Source organism: Schistocerca cancellata, chromosome 1 (assembly GCF_023864275.1).
Source record: "Schistocerca cancellata isolate TAMUIC-IGC-003103 chromosome 1, iqSchCanc2.1, whole genome shotgun sequence".
In the NCBI taxonomy this organism is placed as follows: Eukaryota; Metazoa; Arthropoda; class Insecta; order Orthoptera; family Acrididae; genus Schistocerca; species Schistocerca cancellata.
In genome coordinates, this window is record NC_064626.1 from 441,396,222 (window position 1) to 441,412,471 (window position 16,250).

A 16,250-nucleotide genomic window follows, 5' to 3' on the forward strand; every position below is an offset into this window, starting at 1 on the left:
ATATTTATGATCACCTTGAAATCTCTGATATTTCACTTCTGTCCTTCGTAGAGCCCAAGAATCAATTTTTCCTCGAGAGAGATCCTGTGTATTGTAAGGAGCTGAACGAAAGATTTTTCTTCTTCGTGGCACTGCTTCATTTGTCTTTTGCAGGACACCAGATAGAGTCGTGCGAGTTGAATAATTACATAGGTCGTTGGGGTACTGCAAAACATACTTCGTAATAGAGTGTAGTGTATGTCATAAGTAACTGCATTAGAAAATATGTGTGGCAGACCAACCTTTTTAGTAGTCCTTTGCTTGTTGTCCACGGCTCATTACTACAAGTAATCTAGTGGAAGTAGGTGAATACATTTTCTCACTTCGTAAATGTATTTTCGGATAAATGAGGGTGTACTTCAGCTTAGCTCTTTCAGGTAGCACCTCAAAAAGAAGCACTGTTGTTGATCTGAGATAGCATGTTTGTGCTATGAAACGCACGTTGCAGTCTTACATTTTAACGATTTGTCATCTTTCTCTAGTTTCTCTTATTACATGCTCCGATGAAGGTCACGGATAATAGTGGGCTTAATACTGGTTCATGTTATTTACAATACGACATGGTATACGACCCAGAACAACTGTTGCGAAATGATCTCTTAAACAATTAGAATAAGAAAGAATGCTACATCTAAATAAGTGTTACTTTAACTATGAACGAAGGTTTATTCTAAAGTGTAAATGTTTCACATGTGAATTAATTCTTCTTCCGCTTCTTGAAGAACAAATTCATAACTGTAAATTAGAACTTATAACCTGTTGATTTTCTGCGGTTTTACTGTAGAGCATCCACAATTGAATGCTGTTTGTTTATAAAAAATTATTTCTTTGCTCTTGTGCAGGACTTTATTGTTACAGCAAAAGATCAATAAAAATAAAACCCTCCAGCGTAAGTCATGTGGTATACCATGCGCTCAATTGACCAGTGCTGTTGGTCGAAATATTTGTCAGACAGAGCCACTCTGCATTCGTAAAAAAGCAGAGTATTTCCATACATCGCCCTTCACAAGAAACTTACATTGATATTCCATTTTGCGAAAATCAGCTTCGAAATGTCAGAATGTGTAGCAAATTCTATAGTTGCTAGGATCATAGAGTCTATAATCTCTGACCAGTGTTCGACATTCTATCCCTCTATTAATCTTGTGTGGCTATTGTTAAATACGCCGAACTGCGTTAGAAAGGCGTCTACCATCTTATTATGTAGTTAAGCTCCCTCATGCTTCTGTCTTCAGAACCTCTCATTGCGTAAACACATTGCAAAGGAGACAAAATATTAGTAACACAAATCGAAATTTAATCATACTAACTGTTTTGATATCTTTGTAAGGTGGCCATTTTCCTTCAGAGGATGACATGCAAATTCTTTTGTCATCTAGTCACTCACTACACTGTTCCGTACTTGCAGAGCTGGAGCAGGATAGCCAATGGATCTTTTCGCTTCACTTTCTGCTTTCGGGTGAGGTTCATTTGGTTTGAAGGTTCACAAGTTGGATGAGTGAAGTAAATTTGCCTGTATAAAATTGCTGTACTCTGGGCAAGCCCTCTTCCGCAGGTAGTTAGGATGACTTTGTCATTACCCCTGCCCACTCCGCAGAGGGTTCAGGGATAGGAAACATGAAATTTGACACAGAAGTCCTTTTAGCCAGGTAAAGATCTCTAGCCCGGTGAAGCTTCTCTCAAGTCGTGTGACTATTCATTACGGTACTCCAACTTCTCGTTGGATCATTCTATATTTTTCGGCAGAGCTCGTGCTTTTGCATTATGCCCACGTGCAGAGTTTTTCATTGGTCAATTTCAGAACCGTATCAAGGAGTGGGCGCAGTCTGCTGGCTGTAGCTGTCGCCTCTGAGCGATCGGCTGATACATAATGAGATAGAAAGGAGTAGGAGATTGTTTAGGGATGTTACGCATTTTTCATGTGTCAGAACTCGGAATCTCCGTGTTCACTAACCCAAAGTTCCAGATCTGGCAGTAAAACAGCCGAATTTCAGACGGCTCTTGAAGAACCCACTTCTTGTCAGGTTGTTGTAAACTGTCTGTTTGAAGTTCAGTGGTGACACTATGTCTCAGGCTTCTACAAAGTGCATTTCTGCTCAGGCTCTTGTAGAGTACAAACACTTCAGACTAGGGCAGGAGAGATGATGGATGAAACGAACGTTTCTGCCGTTGGAAAGATGTTTGTGCTTAAGCACTAAGAACAAAATGAAGGCTGAAATCGTATCTTGCAGCCGCTACTCGCGACAGCCTCGTTTTCTTCCACGCTGCCCATTTGGTAAGATGCCATATGGTCGGAGCCGCCGACGCCATATAGGAACGAATCTCATTCGCTCTATTCAGGTGCTGAGTTCGCAACTTTAAAGTCACGCATCCAGCATGTTGCTTTCAGTGCACATTTTTAGCAGTTTGATAGTGTTCACTCTTATCTTTCCGTAACTCTCTACAACTCATTAACAACTCACACAGTCATTGGCCATGCTCGGGAAATACTAACTTTTTATCCTCGCTATACACCTGAGTTGTGTTTCCTTGTACGATTATTAACCGTTCTTTTTAATATGTTAGTGGGTAACTTACACGTTCACAGTCAATAAATCTGTTTGTTATAGTGTCCATTTGTTACCATTCACAGCTACAAGAATCCTCCTCCAATTGATATACCTACGAAAGTGGTGTGGTACTTACATTTTTCGTGCTTAATAGGCCTACCCCTATTAATATTCGTTTAAATAAGATTTTTCCCGTTGCATGACAGTATCCTTGTTTTCAATTAATTTGTATGTTCATTTGCGGGTGTTCCCTCAGTCTGTTGGGTACCAGAATATGGTTTTATGGGGTCTAGGGGTATGTCCCACCACAGCCTGCACCCCGCTCTGTCATCCAAGCTGCAAAGCAGACAGTAGTTTTTACAGTGACCACTGGCAAACTCTGAAACAAAACTTATCTGCTTCACAGTAAAGATATTACCAGTGAACTATTAACTACGAAAGTAGAGCGAAAGAAACGTATATTTACTCATTCTGACTGGTGTACAAAAGGAAAAACGACGAAGCCAACGAAACAATTAGGAGACGTGCTGCTGGACTGGTTACCGCTAGGTTCGATGAACATGCGAGCACTACGGAAATTCTCCATGCATTCAAAAACGATGGTTCAAATGTCTCTGAGCACTATGGGACTTAACATCTGAGATCATCAGTCCCCTAGAACTTCGAACTACTTAAACCTAATTAACCTAAGTACATCACACACATCCATGTCCGAGGCAGGATTCGAACCTGCGACCGTAACGGTCGCGCGGTTCCAGACTGAAGCGCCTAGAACCGCTCGGCCACACCGGCCGGCTCCGGCATTCAAATAGGAATTTGTGCAGAGAAGAAGACATCCTTTTCGCGAAATTATTGAGACAGTTTAGAGAACCGACATTTCTGGAAAACTGCAGAACGGTATTGTTAACCAGTTACGTACGTCTCATGACAGTGCCGTGAATAGAAGAAGAGAGGATTTGGCGGCAGTGTATGGATAGTCATTTTTGCCGGCCGCTGTGACCGAGCGGTTCTAGGCGCTTCAGTCCGGAACCGAGCGCCTGCTATGGTCGCAGGTTCGAATCCTGCCATTTTGAAAGGCATTTTTCCCTCGCTCGATTCGCTAGTAGAACAGGAAAGTTCATGACTAGCAATGGTAAAAGGTACCTTCCGCCATGTTTGTAGAGTATGTATGCAGATGTAGGTGTAGCCTACACTAACTTCTGTCACATCGAGTGGGTTATAGCATGATGTCGTCCCATCTGCAGCATGCAGTAATTGGGCAGTCAGCGTCAGAAATGTAGTTGAGATATTCTACAGAGTAGCTACAAACAAATAAATAAAATCTGGTTATATTTTCGTCCCATAATCGGTCTACTAAATTTTCCTTTTTCAGTATAGGAGGGGCGTTCAATAAATGCAACACATTGTTTTCTGAAAGCAGTTTGATTTTATTTGGGATTCCGATAGACGATATTATTCCCCACTCTTTCAGCTAAAAAACCCTACTTTTCAACATCATCTCCGTTCAATGCGACAGCCTCACACCAACGTCCTGAGATGACCTTTATGCTCACATGGTGTCACTGAACTGGTTGACGTCGGAGCAAACGTCTTGCTACACCAATAACCTCCTCATTATACACGTACTGCATCCCGTGGAGTGCATCCCTCATTCAGCCAAATCGGAAGGTGCGAGATCCGTGCAGAATGGTTGATGAGGAAGAACACTCCAATGATTTTATGAGCTCTTCTCGGGTGCATAAACTTGTTTGGGGGCTTACTTTGTCATGGAGGTGTTTCATTGTGATTCATCGATCACCTCCAATGAGAGTGTTCGCACGTTCCAATACTGCAGGAGTCACAGCTGCATGCAACCGGCCGACACGCGGTAGAACGGACAGGTCTGCGTGACCTTGTTGCGATAATGACAGACGCCTGGAACAACGACTCACCGTGCTTTTGTTCACTGTCAGGTCTCTGCAGACATTCTACAAGCGCCTTTGTATATCAGCAGTGTTCTGATTTTTCCGCCCAAAGAAACGTTATGACAGCTCTCTGTTTGGAACACATCCTCATTACCGACGCCATTTTGAAGACTTCGTACAGCGCCGCCACCTGTCTGAACTTCACGAAAATATTCCACGATGCCCGACATCAAATTATGAATTTTTTCAGCCGAAACAGGGTGAGAAAAAGATAAGTTGCAATGCTTATTGAACGTCCCTCGTATATTCCTACTACTCATGAATATCGTATATGGCACTTTTCCATGTGACATATATGTTTGTTTTTGGCTGCAAAGGGGAAGGCAAAATGCAGCGATCTACGTGCAGTAGAAAATGATGAAATTTAATATTTTATGTTCACAGTACAGTCTTCTATGAGGTGTTTCGTCCTTGTTGTATGAATTGCGACGCCATTGTATAAAAGTGGAGGATCTGGTGCATCTTACAGTCCCAGCGACCAAAAACCTGCGGCTCCACAGCAACCGATTTTCCGAAACCGCGCATGTCAAATGTGGTGGAGAGTTTCATATACAGAATGAGGCAAATAGAAGTTTCACGGACGAGCGGGTACGACTGAACTATTGTGGCAGCTTTATCGGAGGAGAAAATGACCGACAAGTACTTAGAAAACGATGGAGCAACTGCCCATACAGCCGGCAGAAGTAATGGACACTAGCAGCACGTTAAGTACTAACTTGAGAGCGGCACTCCAAATGAGAGAGACATGTCGGAGCTGACTGAAGCCGGCCACGAGCGATACGGAGTCGGTGGCCCAGCGATCTGACTGGGGCCTCCCTCGGAATAGAAAATCGTGGGTATTTAATGAATCGTGGCAGCGCACCATTTCTCACTTCCTTTAGTCCACCCACCGATTCACTGAAACTTACCAAGCCCTAGCCAATCTGGCGAATCTTTCTGTACCTACAGGGCGCCTCTGGTCAACCATATTTAGAATCTTTGCCTCCTCCTACTCGATATCAACAGCGTTCCACTGAAAGCTAAACGTAATTGGCAGTCCTATTATGGCCAGCAACAAGATTGTTTTACGTCACCTGCCTCCGCCCTCCAACCTTCTGCGGATGGGAACTGCTGTAGTAGCACTCTAACCTTTGTAAACCCACCGATGTTGCAGTTCTCAGCGGCTTGCTGCCTCCGCTAAGACATGCATTTCGTGCCCACCTTGTACAGTGACGCCTTATGAGAACGTCTGGGCCGTGGACGGAATTACCAGCTAATTCTCTGAATTGAAACTTCTCCTCTGGGACAGCTGTACGGCGCATCCGCTGTTTGCACGGCTCTAGTGCTACTGTTTATCTCTGGTAACGCTACCACTTTTGCCTGCTCTCTGCATTGTGTCTCTTAGTTCCTACCTTGGAGCGCCTTTGATGGCTCCAAATAGGCTAACGCGTAACACTGTACAAGTCATTATGACGCCAATATACGACACTATGTTTTTCTTTACAACTGCGGTGATTCTCCGTTTCAGAGATTTCCAGTCCCTGACAACTGAACTGCCTACTGAGCTGTTCCTTATCGCTGTACTGTAGCCTCAGAGAACTTCAAGTGTATCTCGTCATTCCTTAGTGCTTCCGTATCCCATTTCTTGGCGTACTGATTCTCCCTGACTAATATCTTAAACTTCAGCCTACTCTTCATCAGTATTAAATTGTGATCTGAATCTATATCTGCTCCTGAGTACGCCTTACGATCCAGTATCTAATTTCGGAATCTCTGCTTGACCATGGTGTCATGAAACAGGAATATTCCTGTACCTCCCGGCCTTTTCCACATAATACCCCTCCCCTTGTGATTCTCCAGTAGGGTATTCTCTAATACTTGCTGACATTTATTGCAGAGCTCAATTAGTCCTTCTCGTCTCCCATTCCTAGCAAGAATCCCATTTGCTCCTATTACTCTTTCTTTTACTCCTTCTCCTGTAAACGCATTCCAGCCGGCCATGAATATTAAATTTTTATTCCCCTTTACGTATTGAATTATCCCTTCAAAATCCTCTCATACTTCTCTAGCTCTTCATCTTCAGCTTGCCACGTCGGCATGCCTGGCCTATCGTTATTAGTGTTGTTTTGCTGTCTATTATGATGAGAACAGCTACTGAACTCTTCACTCTCTCCTTACCATTCATAATCAATACAGTTATACTATTTTCCGCTGTTGCTGACATTACGCTTTAGTCATCCAGCTGTAAATACTTGTCTACTTTCCCTTCACTTCATTTCACTTTTCATATTTTCTGTCTTCCCTACCATGTTCAAACTTCTGCCATTCCACGCCTCGACATGTAGAACCTTATACTTTCCTTGGTAACTTGCTGCACTAAATATGATACAGTACGAATCGCAAGTTACAATCTGAAACGTTCTCAAAATAAAACAAATACTGTCATGCAACGTTCAGAAAAGACTTGAAATGATATTTATTGAATAGACATGAGACGCTCATTGTGTACCGCAAGTATTCGTCTAGTCGTAGCAGCAATGTTTGCTTACCAACATTCTGTAAACGTATTCGCTTCATGTTACATTAACTGTTTGTTATTCATAGCGCATTTTCTGCCATTAAACGCAGGAAAATGAGAACGCAGATGTGTAATCTGTGAACGTCATTTTAACTTACTTTATTTATCTAAAGCTAAATTTTAGAGAGGACTGTACCCTATCAAAATACCGTGATGTCTGTAGCGTAGTCTAGTAGTTGCTACACTGAAATATGAAGTACAGAGGTAACGTGCTTCATATCCATTGAGGTCGATTACAAGTGATAACGGAATAAAATTGTTAGACTCAGCTACTGAAGACGGCAGACGTTGTAAATAATCATCCATTTTTTGATAAAGATCCAAATTTAAGACAACAACTCAATGATATGTTACCTCGCGGAACATGTCGGACATATTTGAATTACTTCCCAAAAGAATTCCAACGGCGACGCTTTCATACAGGACACACGTCACCGGCGAATATATATTCTGATACAGGCAGCTGCTGCTGGATATGTACGACCGGGGGAAGGAGAGCTCCAGTACGGTATACGCTTACAAATGAAACATTCCACCGGCATTTGAATTACATTTTATTCTCTTCCATATTTTTTCCTCCACGTTCACATTTATAGTAGCCCGGTTCTACGGCCGCTGGTGCAGCCATCTGCGACACCTCCCTCACTCCCCTACCCTCCCCATACTCCCAATAATTGCGATCGCCGCGCGGTTGCGTCTGCAGATCGACCAGCACGAGCCCTTGTATTTGCATTGAATCGAGAGCGGACTCGAGGGCAGCGGTCGATACATCGATGCACCTGCCAGGTCCGGGCTCGCTCGCCTCGGCACGTGTTCCTCCCGACGCAGGATTACTTCCGACTTCGCGATAAGACATGACCGCCTTCTTGTTTCCGCTGCTATCTCCCTCGTCTTGTATCGCAGTCGTAAATATGTGTCCCGGCAGCGAATTCTGCCGGTATCTCTCTCTCTCTCTGTCTCTGTTCTGTCTCTCTCTCTCTCTCTCTCTCTCTCTCTCCGTTCCTCTTCAACTGCGTATTAAAGACATAAATATTTGCCCTGATACAGCGGAGATACTCTACCTGAGGCAGCAAGAATAATGTGCGCATCTACGGGGTACGGCAACAGCTGGAATAAATGGAAATTCTTGAGATATCACGACGTCTGCTTGCTACACAGACTCAGCAACAGGCATGCGCTGTCCGAGTATTAATCCTGACAAGATGATGTTTTGCCAAGATAGCTTGGCTCGCATTCCCATGGACTGACGAGTGCTCATTGTGCGTCTGGTGCTCTAGTGTGAGGAATAACTCACGTATCTAAACAAATTGAATTATCGAAATGTCCTTACTAAAACCATAAATTAGTGAAATCCACATTTTTCTTGGTCTGCTGATTTTCTAAATGTCCTTACTAAAACCACAACTTAGTGAAATCTACACTTTTCTTGTTCTACTGATTTTCTTACGAATATATTGGAAGACACTGAAGTCGTTGAAGGGGAGCAGTAAATCAGTTGGAGAAGAATCAAATAAGTTTTCAAGAAGATCATACGAAACATGGAGCAAACATATCTGATAATATCTAGTCCCCAGTTTCCCTCGATTCTGGTTCACCTATTGGGCAATGATCAAATCAATAAATTCATTTAATAAGATCCACTTGGATGAGCCTTACGTGGCTGTCTAAGCACATGTCTAGAGATAAAATTACTTTTCTATCGCAAAGCTCCGTTGTCCTTTCAGGTTGTAGGAGGTCTATCTACTAACCAAGCGTTCTAAGATTCTCGGTTGTTCTTGCACCGGGGTATCAGCTACATGTCTGCAAATATAGATCCAGAAGTGAAAATATACATCGAATCGAATAATCTAAAGATCTAGCCACTTTTCGACCAATTTATTCTCATGCTGTAAAAATCTTAACAACTCTCGTAAGCTCGAGACCACACTGTAAAAGAGCCAGCTACATATCGTCTCAAAAGATGTACAAATTCCGTTGAAGTGAACATCCTCTCATCAGTGTCTGCCATAAATATATATTCTACAAAACGGGACACGGCCCATCCCCAGAAATAATGTCACTAGGTTTGGAATACTTATGGTTTCATTTATATCTGTTAGACCTTGCATAAGCATGCTAACTAAGACCCTTCTATTTTGACACAACTGTCGTGGTGGCACCAGATATGAACTACAATTCCTATTTCGCTGGAACGGTTTTTCCTGAAGACGAGTCTCAAATATTTACATTCATACTGCAGATGGTATTCGTCAGAAATTATCATATCTCTGTGTGCCATTATGCTCTAGATTTGTTTTCTACAGGACAGTTAATAAATTTTGATTACTAGTAGTTGTGCGATGGTTTCCTCAACACTGAATGATGAAATCGGACAGATTTACCATGTACAGTTACCTATAGTCATTCTCTGATGTCTTAACACATGTCCCGTCATCGTGCATTTCGTCTTGCCAGTGGTTTGTGTATGTTCCTTTCTTGGCAGTTTCTGCGGAGCGGAGAATCTCGTCACTCCTTATCTTATAAGTCCATCTGATTATCAACATTCTTCTGGCATGTAATGGAGGAAAAAACCGGTGTCGTGTTCAGAGTTCGAACCTCAAACTATTCCCTGAAGAAATTCGCTGTTGCCGGTGACTGTGGAGATATCATCGCTTTGTCGTCCATCCCGTAATACACATTGCTGGACGTAAAAGACGTTGTCGGTAAGGTGTAACAGAGCAATTTCACGGAACTTTTTGTCCAATAAAAGTACACTATGAAAAAATTCGCTCAATTGCTTTGTTAAATGATTTGTCTGAACGTATGAAATAAAATTGATTGGACAAACATTTGACGTACCTCATTTGATGTAATAAACTTCGATCGTCACTTAAAGGTGTGTTAAATGTTTTTTCTAATCTGTTTAGCTTCTTAATGATGGTCACTTTCATTTGACCAACTTCGTCAGTCTTCCTTCCATGTTTTCTAGTTTTTTTCAGAAAACGTGATTTTATTGACACCTCATTCGCTTTCCAGCATTCTCCTGGTTGATAAATGTCTTAAATTTAATAACTGGTTCGGACGAAACCTTTTAACAGTTAAATATTACACCAATGAAACTTTTACGCGCAAAATAGCTAGGTGTGAAAAGATAAACTATTTGAAACTTCATTTCTCTTCTTAACGTTTGCTTTCTAAAAATTTCCTAAATGTAGCACTTAAATCGAATACAGCCGTTTTAAAAACCAAAAATCTCACCGTGTGTTACTTTTTTACACGAATTAGCTGCGTCTTGAAAAGCTAAACTTTTTGCCATGTTTGCCTCATAGTGTCGTCTGTTCTCGAAATATAGTGCTTAATTCGATGGAAGCCTTTTCGACAGTATCACACCTACATAATTTTACATGTGAAGAATACCTCGAAGGGAAGAACCTTTTTGACTATCTACTTAGATACTTTCAGCTGTTCGTGAACTACTTTAGTTTCCATTGAAATCACTAAGTTCTCTCAATTGCTCTGATTATTTTCAGAGTTAAATATATTTTTCCAATGCTACACGCCACGCTCGTCATTTTGATACATTTCCCACTCTTCGTTTGCCTACGAGGATTAGGGCAAACATTTTTCCTCAAACCGCTAACTAATTTTTATTGATTACCCTGATTACTTTCAAGTAAATAAATCATGTTTTGGAAAACTAAGTTTCAGGCTGGTCAATTTAATACGCAATTTGTCTAGTTTCCAATATTCTTTTGTCTATGAAAATTCAGACAGATGTCCGTTGTGAAAGTTATAGGAAGATTTGTTCACGCTACGCTCAAACATTCGACGAAAGAGATCTGGCATGTCTTCCACAGTAGCCTTCTATAAATATAACCTTAACGTTGTCTTGGTTGTCATAATCTTCTTGAGTAGTTAAATAAACACCTGCAAATTAACAAAGTGGTGCTGGCAACGTCCTTTCGTCTCCATCAGAAACTCTGCCAGACGTGATTAGATTACCTTTCAGTACCTACAGCGAACAGATCTGCATTCGGGAATCCATAAGGTTTCAGTGGGTGGGAAGCACGTGGTATTAATGTCTTCACCTCTTCATCAGGTATACTAGTATCTTGTAAGGGCTTCCCTGCTTTTGTAAGGACTGTTGGATCAACACTGAGTTTCCTGTATCTGTTGCGCTCCAATCGATATAACGTGTTCTGACGACAGTTGTCAGTGTTAATAATTAACGTAGCATTTTCTTTATCGGTCGGAAAGACAATCCAGATTCTCGTTATCACCTAATAAGCGTCACACCCGTCGGTCCTCCTGTCTGACCTTGTATTTCGGTAGCCTAGCTTTCGCTGGGATTCGTGTAGTAGTCAGCGTGACGTTCTCGGCTGGGTCGTGCGTGAGATGAGTAATGAATGCACTGTGCTGTTCTGTCAACAGTAAAATCAGTATTCATCGCAAGAGTGTACATAATGAAAGACGTTTGTTCAGTGCGGGACCAGGGACGTTGAATAGATCTTGGCTGGAAACGTTAAGCTACCAAATTTCCTTTACTGCTTAGCCGTCATCTTTTACATATTCGTAGGAACGCGTTACCCTTAAGCATTGCCAGTTAGTTAACAAGCTCTAAGATAGAAATTACATGCGTACAGGTAAACTGATGACGTCGACTGACCAACTGTTGACGGATGACAGTCAGGTCTGTCCAGTTGAAGCAGTATTTTCATAATGATAGCCATTAAATAAACAATACACAAATTCATCCACAATAATCTCTCAGAACTGTGATTTCTAAATCCTACACTTGACATTTCTTATCACTCCTTTCCAGACGAATACTTCCACTAGGTAAACTGTTCCGACTCCAGTATTCATACGTCGTAGTTATTTCAGTTTCTACAAAAATATCAAATTTTTATCATCATGTTTAAAAAAATTTTCTGCTCTCTCTACCTGTTCCATATGTTAGCAGTTAAAAGGATTTTCTGACAAGAAATGACTGATTTCCTTGTCCACGACTCGTCGATCCGAACTTCAGCTGCGTTTGCAATGACCTCGTTGACGACGATTGATTTTCCTTTTTATTCCTTTATATCGCGTCTCCGACACGATTTTCCCTAATATATGGGGAGGGCAAGATAAAAGTCGCCCGGAAGATATTTACAGTGAGACTGAAGCGAGATCAAGCCTTGCTGATGAACATCACAGTTTTTACTCGCTACACAACCACTTTCTTACCTTTTTGGCGTGGCCGAGCGGTTCTAGGCGTTTCAGTCGGGAACCGCGTGACTGCTACTGTCCTAGGTTCGAATCCGGCGTTGGGCGTGGATGGGTGTGACGTCCTTAGGTTAGTTGGATTTAAGTAGTTCTAATTTCTAGTGGACTGATGACCTCAGATGTTAAGTCCCATAGTGCTCTGTGCCATTTGAAACATTTGAATCTTTTTGGCACTACGTTTTGCTTTGCCTACAAATGCTTTCCACGAATTGTGCTCAACATACAGAAAGAACACTTGCTATTTTCTGTTGAGCCGCATTTTGTGTCGCATTCACTAAATACGTCAGTTCCTCTCACTTGTTCCTACGTAATGACGGCGAAGCACTGGGACAGAGCATCCTGGAGACGCGCATATGTAGCCACATGACACTAGTACACTGCTGCATCAAATTACTATTTTCTGTGACTGGTGACAGTAGGACACTGATGCATCAAATTACTATTTTCTGTGACTGGTGGTTCTCCTTTTCTTAACAAGGGCCATTTTCGCGTCAGCTTTGTAAGTATTTTCCGAGCCAGCATCATTTTTCCCATGCAGTGCAATGGAACTTGAAGACCGAGTTGACCCAGTGCGCTACGACTAGAACACGGGTGTGGAAAACTAAAGGCCGAATTTTGCACGTTGTGCCACTGCCAAGTAACTAAACGCCATAAATCGTGGAACATACATAGCGACAACTGCTACAGTACTGTACGGTACAGAAAGTAAATGATGGAAACACCAATGAGACGAATGGAAATGACAGTTTTATTCAAAGACTACAATGTCACTAGAGTTAACGCGTTTATAATGGTCTCCTGCCCATAACTAAACGCGGTATATGGTTTTTAAGGCACTGCTGGTCACACAAAATGCAACAAAGTAATCATCTAACTCAGGTGAAATTTTCATCGCACAATTGTGGCGACGAGAGATGCACATGATTAGAATTTCAGCACAGGCGTAGAGCATGGGTGCCAATAGTTCCAAGTCCGAGCGCTATGTAATTGGAAACAGATGGCCGTTTGGGCAAACTGAGGTTATTTTGCGTAATCAGTTTCAGTGTGCCTCGCAGAAGCCGGCGAGCGTCTTTCGAGAATGCCTCGGGGTTCGACCGAGCAAGAATACTTGCCTATAGTGATTTCCGATTATGACTCAGAGAAACTGGTGGTCGTGTCGGACGGAACCAAGCAACAGTGATGCGCGTCTGTAACCGCTGGATGCAGGATGGAACCACGGACCGACCAAACTGATAGTGTACTACCTCGCTGCACCGCTACACTTGCTGACAGGCATACCGTGTGCGTGTCAGGGACGGATCGCTCTGCAACATTACGAAGCAAATCACAACAGATTCAGTCTGTTGCGCAAGAAGCAGTGTCCGCGCGTGCAATTCGAAGTCGTTTGCAGCAGAGTGGACACTCCGCAAGGAGTCCATTGGTGCGATGAACGACAGACGGGGACAACCGAATGGAACGACATTGCCTTTAACGATGAATCTCGATTCCGCCTGCACCACCACGACTTTCGAATTAGAGCTTTGAGATATCGTGGTGAGAGACTCTTGAATTCTTGCCTTATGCTTCGCCATACGGATGCTGCATCCGTTGCTTTGGTTTGGTGTGGTATTGGATTCCACTCTCGCATATCCCTAGTAAGCACTGCCGGGACCCTAACCAGTCAGCGTTACAACCCGAAGTGTTGAAGCCTGTCGTGTTCCCGATAACTTTGGAGCTTGCGGACGGCCATACTGCAACACGATAATGCGCTACTACGTAGGGAACTCCGTGTTAAAGGCTTCTTCGTTGCCCATCGAACTACACATGTGCATTGGCGGCCCTACTCTAGTGATCTCTCACCTGTCGGAAACGTCTTCTCGATGATACGGAATGACTGGCCCGGGATTCATTACCCACTGCTACATGAGTTCAACTTTGGCAATATGTGGAAGCAGCATGGCTGTTATACCCCAACAACAGAACCACAACCTCTTTGGTTCACTCTCGGGCCGTGTAGCAGTGGTTACAGCCAGCAATGGCGGCAACACTCACTAATGATTTCATCATCTCCCTCATTTCACATGGGGCTGTACTTTCAATCATGTGATCTTTGCACGACGTGTTATCTTCCAAATCAATTTGGTTGTGATATCTCCAGCTTTTTTGGTGTCGCATTGTCTATGGCCGGCAGTCTAGCTTGTGTGACCAAATATGCAGCGTGCTCCCATACTGGCTATTGTGTTAGTGAAGAGTACTTGTAGCAGGGCGTTCCATGCCTCCGCCAGCGCGATGGAAAACAGCTACATGCTCGTCGGTGCATGTAGGACTGCTCAAATACGTCTCCGGAACACTTCTTAGACGTACCTGATGGCATTTAAAGTACGGGAACAGGCATGCTAGTCTATTCGCCGAATATCATCTTGTTCCAATACCTCCTCCACCTTTGCTGTTCCATGCGGCCGTGCATTGTCATGCATGCAAGTTCGGGCCGAATGCAAGCCTGGAAAGAGCACATAGGGGAGGAGTACAGCGTTATAATAACGTGGTTGGCTGAGTGCATCGTGCTCAATGGTTTGGAAGTCAGTATTTCCATGTAACGCTATGCTTCCCTCACTATAAACGTGGACTATCAAAACGGTCCTATTTAACAATTTTCCTGTGTGCATTACGTGTTCCCACATCTCTCTTATGTCCATTATGAATCGCTATACCTTAAGTATAGTTTTTGTCTTTCAATTAAAGTGTCTTTTGTGTTTGTCTCAGTACATATTTCTATGTTGTTTTCAGTTCTGTGCTGTAGCCGTTCTTCCCATGTATGGCCCGAGTTGAGTCGCATTTTCTAACTTCGCAGTGACATATCACGCGAACGCTACTTCGTCCTTAAGTTTTACGTACCAGTGTACATTCACTGTGTCCTATTTGCGACAGTACAAAGATCTGTTTCATCTTAATGTTTTGGATTCTGTGTGATGAATCTCATTAAGGTTCTCCAAGCATCTCAGTGTGCCACGCGGGATTAACCGAGCGGTCTAGGGCGCTGCAGTCATGGACTGTGCGGCTGATCCTGGCGGAGGTTCGAGTGCTCCTTCGGGCATGGGCGTGTGTGTTTGTCCTCAGGATAATTCAGGTTAAGTAGTATGTAAGCTTAGGGACTTATGATCTTAGCAGTTAGGTCCCATAAGATTTCACACACATCGTCATCATCTCATTGTAGATACATTTTTCATCCATAAAATATTATTTCATTCTTGTTCGTTACCTAAGACGTCGCTACCTTGCAAGCATTGTTTCCGGTCAGTAATTACAGGTACAGAAGCAGTCAGGATTCCCCCTTACGGCAGCTGTAGCCGCAAGCTGTTATTAAAATGAGCCTCCATTAGAGTAGGAGGCAGGACAGTGAGGCAGGCAGGCGGCACTCACGGGAGCAGTAGCGCGGCTCGTCCGACTTGTCGCCGCAGTCGTCTGCGCCGTCGCAGAACCTGTCGAGGGCGACGCAGGGGCCGCCGCCGCCGCCACCGCCGCCGCACGGGAACTCGGACAGCCGGCAGCGCGGTGGGGTCGGCGGCGGGGGAGGCGGCGGGGGCGACACGGCCGCCAGGCCCGCAGACACCAACGCCAGCGTCATCAGCCAGCGGCCTCCTGCTGCCACGCCGCAGTCCCCGCCGGCACTCATGTCTGTGGCCGCGACCTCAGCGCTGCGGCAAACCACAACCGTCACAGGGTACTGGTCCAATACTGCAAGAAGCAGAGGTCGAACTACAAGACAGGTGTGATTGTAAACAGTTTTTCAACATGCAGTACCCTGTAAAATCACGGTCAGAGTCGGATTTCATTTACCCAAGAGGTGGTCCGTATTGATTTACACTTTATTTTTTCCCGTCATTCACGGTATGTCCGTTGAATCATCGTTACAGT

The 16,250-nt window shown here is 43.5% G+C and overlaps 1 protein-coding gene across 1 annotated transcript in view; it reads right to left on the bottom strand.

The window, feature by feature from the left end:
* The window catches only part of LOC126181718 (uncharacterized), a gene marked incomplete at its 5' end in the record, with an annotated part of 89,602 nt that extends 73,777 nt beyond the window's left edge, over positions 1 to 15,825 (bottom strand). Inside the window, one exon of the mRNA XM_049924796.1 lies at positions 15,756 to 15,825. Coding sequence (XP_049780753.1) covers positions 15,756 to 15,825 — 70 coding nt within the window. The remainder of the gene's footprint in view (positions 1 to 15,755) is intronic.
* Positions 15,826 to 16,250: the final 425 nt, after the last annotated feature.